Consider the following 6000-nt stretch of genomic DNA (forward strand, 5'->3'; position numbering starts at 1 on the left):
CGCAAAAAGCGCTGTGCAGCCCTTGGCAATCCAAGGCAAATCACCTAACCTCACGATAAGGACCATAAGGAGGTGGTTTTGCTGCGTGGCCGCTAATCGATGCTAATTGGTGTGGCGTGGTTATTGGTTTCACTTTTCCCGCTCCACGGCCACGAACGCTCTGTCCGTGCCGTGCTAAACTGCTCTAGCCACCTGCCGATGGCGCCTACCTAACGTTACTGCACGAATAAGATTATCGCGGGATCCTCCACGCCGCAACAATCCTACAGCCAATAGATCGCCGATCCGATCCTCTTCAAAAGCGGGTAGCATCGTTCATCGCGTCTCGCGAAAAAAAGAAAGAAGTGACACCGAAAAGTTGAAATGAAACCCGTCAACTGATGGTCCCGGTTTCCGTATCGGTGTGTGTCTTCCTCTTCTTCCTACCGCTTGTCACACTTCTCGCTCTCCTCTCGGTTCGGTCGCGAGCGAAGATAATTTGGCGCAAAAAGAGGCGTGCTTGGCATAATGACGAAGCTCGTTCGCCGACGGTGAAACCGCGGCGCGAGACGACATCTTCTTGTTTCTAGGCACGGATCCGCCGTCCGGGCACAATTCTCGTTCTTGGCCTGTTGGCCTCCCCGCCGACATCATGATCATCATCAGACACACGCTCGCGATCTGCCTGATTCCTGGCTCCATCCGTTGGTTAGCAAATAGGAGGAAAATTTTGCGAATTATTCTGCAAATATGATTCCTTATTATGCAGGTGTCCCTCTATAGAAAAAAAACCTGTCCATGGCCGGTGCTTCGGACCACTCCAAACGTGGCTCATGCCTCAGCGAGCAAAGTTTGCTGCCGAAATTTTTATTTCTCTTTTGCCACAAAACGCTTCAGCACACACAGCGGCTTGTCGTTGTCTGGTCTGCTTGGTCTTGGTTTTGGTCACTTCTTCCCCCTTCTGGCCATTCTGGGGCTAGCATACACGCATCGCTTATGCTTCTTCACGCGCGAATGCGAGCAGCGAAAACCACCGAAAAAAAAAACCGTTGAAATGGCCACGAGAGCGAACACAGCAGCGGCCGAACCAGAGCACGCATCGAAAAAGGGGGAGAGACCGACCAGGCGTGGTGGCCACGATGATTTAATGTTGGAACACTGCTCAGGCCTGGCTGGCTGGCCTGGCATGGCGTTTCTCGTGACACAACACACGCAAACAAGCGCTAGACGCACGCACAGCACGCGGCAGTGGGACGTATTCGAATTTGCAAGAGTTGAACGAACTTCAGATAACCTTCGCGGGTTGATTATTTTCGAGCGTGGCCGTGTCGAGCGATGCGCGATCATGTGGAGCTATGCACTCCATCGTTGGTGCGTTCCTTTTTTTTTTTTTTGAGTTAGGAGACAGCATAACAAGTTACTTTTAGTTTGTTTGCTAAGCAATCGCAAGCGGCAATAGGAAAAAAAAGGTGGAAATGTAAATAAAGACGATCGGTGTAATGTGTGTGCGGTGAGTACGGCACGGGATCGCTGGATGATCCGCCGCTAGGGGACGACCAGACCTAGCTGAGCGCCCGCACAAACGAAACCGGTTTCATCCGGAAGCAGAACACAAACACCAGAACGCAGCGGCCAATACGGCGCTATAGCGGTGCGATTGGTGTGTGCACGAGGCTACACTGGGCCCGGGCCCGGGGCCGCGGCCAGCTCCGGCCAGAGAGCGTCACGGAACCCTAACCCATTGGCAGTGGTGCGTTTGATCGATCGAGGGAGTTGGCCGGTGCACAATGCATTAGCAGGGCTTTTGTTTGAAAAATATTGTTTCCGCTACTGATCGAGTGCCAGGGTCGAACCGTGTGCGTTCATCAGGGAGAACGTTGCCGGTGAAGATGTGAATTGACCCCGTTTCCTTGTCGTGGCGAGTCGTGGGACGTGCAAAACGACGAGTCTAGAAATGCCGCCGCCGTCGCCGTCCGCGCTGTCGTCATCGTTGATCAAGACAAAGCGTCCGGAGCGCTCATCTCACGCGCACGACTATTCGCTGATACGAACTGCGGGCACTACGCTTAGTGGTGATGTTTATTCCCCCCCCCCCCCCCCCCTGCCCTTTTTCATGCTATTTGTTCGATGCTCCTCTGCTCTGTGTAAGTAGCGGCCACTTGAGGCAAGCTGCTTTATCAATCCGCTGTCGCTGCGGAGCGTCGTTCTGCGGACGGAACCCCGTGATTAGCGGGGTTCAGCGCGAATTCTGCGATTGCAAAGCATCCACTTCGCCAACAAAAAATAAGGGCCAAGGTAAGGGCGTGCCAGAGTGCAAGGCCTGCCAAGATGCTTGAGGAGTTTAGGATTACCGCAATCTGCACCAAACACGTCCCAAAATAATTCACTAACGGCAGTCGATGCTGAGGCCGTGATTAACGGATCGATCATCAAAAATCAATCAATCGTCTTACGATCGACACACTTGGGCGATGGAGTAGATTAAGATAATGTTGAGTACAGTTTCCGATGAAGGGTTGTTCGCGTTCGCGCGTCTCGATTACACCCCACTACAAACACGCATCTAGCGATCAAGGGTAAGGCACTGGTGTGACGATGGTGCCGGTGAAACGGCTACTTCATGGCCACCACCGTACCGCTTGCGCTTTCTTTCGAGACTTTGCGATCGTCCGATCGCTTGCTCGCTTGTCGCGAAGTAGTGTGCGAAGATGCAAATACCCCACACACAACTGCGCGCAATGCAACCAGTTTGATGCATTAGATTGAAGAAAGAAAAAAAAATGTATATTTCCATTACCATACGAGGCGAGGCGCATGCACACCAGCACGCTACGGGGACTCAGCTCAGCTGCTGCGCAATGCACTTGTGGCCACTGGACAGTAATGCGCGTGCCGTGGCGAATGTCTTCATTTGCGAAGCATCGATTTCATTCCGTTTACCTAACGGTTTAGTGGTCCGGCACTGGTAGGACATTATGTGATGGACTGTCTGACGTTCCGTTTCCGCGGTGCCATGAATCACCTGGTGTCAGTAAGGTAGCTTCGGTGAGTAATCGGGGTTTCTACGGTCGATTAAACTGTCCGTGCTGTATTAACCTTTGTTTAATAAGTGGAGCTGCCGAGTGCATTTCTATGCACCAGCGTCTGGAGTAATGTAATCTTTTTGGTTAGTTAACGATGACATTTCAAAAAGGAGCCAAAGATAGTGTCAAGTGTGGTTAGAGCCTGCAGCAATAGATGTAGAAGGTATTCGATCAATCTAATGTCACATAAATCAAGTATGAACCGCGACGAATGATTCACCAACAGCATAGTGGGCGCTGATTGCAGTATCAACTATGCGTCACACCTAAGAGCTATCTGACTCACCTCTTACTATCACCGAAAGGTTTGGCAGAAGTTTGTTCAATTTCATTCATGATAAGCAAAACGATTGTCATTCCGATGGTCTGTCAATTGTTACTCCTTCTTCCCGATTGTAGAGCATAAACTTATGATCTCATCTTCACCCTAACGAAAGCTACTACGAGAGAGAGAGAGGTCGCTGATGGTTGTCGTTGAGCGATAAATTGGCCCACATCCGTGGACCAGATGGAATTCCCATTGATGCTCGACCCAACACGACACGCTTTCGATTAAGTCTAATGTACGCAAATGTATTGGAGCGCCGGTGGAGTGGTCGGGCACGGCCCGGCTCAAACCAATGACGCTGCCCATTCCCATGCTCGTTTTATGATAATCTGCTTTTGCTGAATTAACATTGACCGCGACGACGGTGAAGGACGCACACTTGACTCGCGATGGGCCCGGTGCGATTTCGCGAATTCGCCAACGACGAATGTGCAAGTGGGCGAAGATGAGCAGCAGCCAGTTGCTCTCTACTTGGCACGTTGGCACTAGGCGATGATGCTTTCGATTGTTCTAATTGAGCTTAATTGGGCGATGTTCTAGAAAGCATCGGCATGGCACGGCCGGTTGAATCATGTTTTAGTATTATGATTTAAGCCATCGAGACCCGGGCAATGGGTGTGGAATAACGGTTGAGAACTTTCCAAGAAGGATCCGTCATCATTCGGCACCTTCACGTTCTGGGTCGCTGCAGGGGCCACCGTTGCTGTATGTTCTCAGCTTCAGCCAACTGGAGATGAAAACCGGTTCCAACCTCGGCGGGGAGAGAAATATGAACAGAAGCGACAGCGTGAGCGCAAAGATCTATTGATCGTCGTCTTTCTCGAGCAGTAAAGTGAGAGCATCGGACACGCATCCATGAACCAGAACCTTTCGGTGGAGCTGAAACCAGTTTTACTGGAACTGTTGCTGCTACTGCTGTTGCTGCTGTTGGCGCTGTTGCTTGGCGGCCCTCAGCGCCAGCACGCATGCAAAAGCAGCTGATCTTCGTCGCAAAACCGGACGACTGCAACTGTGTTGCTGCCCTGACGATTGTGGCGACGAAAACGATAACCTAGTTATTGCCACGCGGCTTGGCGAACGGCCACAGTCCTGCCGCAAGGCCAAAGGTGTTCTTGGCTCGATTGACCGTGAACCGGTTCTACGCGTTCGCGATTTCGCGAGCGCATCCTTGACGCGCTCATTCCGAAAGAACAATCGCACGTTCGTTAAGATTGGATATTTCATTGGATGGATGACGGAAGAAGTCTCATCTGAAGCTGTTTTATTGTTGTTGATTTAAAAGACTTTTAAGGTTGGATTGAAAAGATTGTTTATAGCGTTTGGCTCCAGCTTTGTACAGACGAACAAAGACGTACTTCCAATTGGAAGTAAAAGGAAGAATACTCGCATTCAAGGCCTGACTTTGTCTTCGAACAGGTGTGCCACTCCAGTGTGGCTCCAGCTGCGAGCCGTGCGCTTTATCTATGAGGCTGTCCCCCAGACAGCTGCATGCCCCTACACTAGGCCGTTATCAATGGGTTATACATATGTTAAAGGGAAGTCAAATACGGCTCCCCGTACGTCGAATCATTCGCACGTGCGGCATCAGTTCACTGTCTGGGCAAAGTATCAGCCACCTGCTAACGATGATGCTCCCGCTTTTTATCTCCCAATTTCCGCAGGTCGCGATATACTGAAAGATATCAGCGGAGAGTTCCGGGCCGGAGAGCTGACGGCCATCATGGGTCCATCGGGGGCCGGCAAGAGTACGCTGCTGGACATTTTGGCAGGATTCACGTAAGTTCACCAAAGCGGGAAGGATCTGAAGCTTCCGTTCTCCTTTTTCCTATTTCCTGCTTTACAGCATGACTGACCCAGCGCGGTTGAAATCAATAAGGTATCACGACACGACTCCACGATTGATGGCAATGATTGGTTGGTTTGACTGGAATCTGGCTGAGATAGCGTTCCGTTGCTGGGGTTTGTGATTAGTAAGTGGCTCGTGGTTCGCACCGCGGGCGCAGTTGTCCCATCAGACATTGTGCAATGGCGTCAGCATTATCGCTTATTACCTTGCGACAGTAGTGCGGCGCGATGACTCGCTGTGCTTTCGGTGAACGTCGTGTACAGTTGGTCCAAGTCACTGGCCGCTAGATCCACCCTAAGCCCTCTCTAGGGACTCGCTACTCTAGGGAGCTGCAAAGTGGGTGCTTTGCTGATGATTCCTACGTTGAGCTGGAAACAAAATACCTCTCACCCACTTGATTGTGCATTCGCTTTGTCCGGGCTGTCTTGTCCGGTGGCGCGCGTTTAATCCGCGAGCCCCGGTGCCTTCTCCATTGTATGGTGATAGATGAGCCAAAGTTGATTGACACTTGAACGCTGGTGATGCTGATGAGGTTGAGCTAATCAGCAGTACCGCGAGTCTCCGAGGGGGCAACAACATGGCAACAGAGACAAAACGATTATCCACAGCTGCATTCTTAGGCGCTTGAGTGCAGTCCAGTTACCAGCTAGAAGCATCAAATCTGAGTTGTCTCCACGCGCACGCACGCACGCTCGTGAGGCACCATATCTTGGTCTGGTTTCCGTTGGTTTTGTTTGGTTGGATGGAAATATATGTATAGAAAA

The 6000-nt window shown here is 51.2% G+C and overlaps 1 protein-coding gene across 1 annotated transcript in view; it reads left to right on the forward strand.

Moving 5' to 3' along the window:
- The window catches only part of LOC126581419 (ABC transporter G family member 5-like), a 31540-nt gene that overhangs the window by 21380 nt on the left and 4160 nt on the right, over positions 1–6000 (forward strand). The window contains exon 12 of the mRNA XM_050245053.1: positions 5052–5166. Within this exon, the coding sequence (XP_050101010.1) occupies positions 5052–5166 (115 nt within the window). The remainder of the gene's footprint in view (positions 1–5051; positions 5167–6000) is intronic.

The sequence above is a fragment of the Anopheles aquasalis genome, chromosome 2 (genome assembly GCF_943734665.1).
Source record: "Anopheles aquasalis chromosome 2, idAnoAquaMG_Q_19, whole genome shotgun sequence".
Taxonomy (NCBI): Eukaryota; Metazoa; Arthropoda; class Insecta; order Diptera; family Culicidae; genus Anopheles; species Anopheles aquasalis.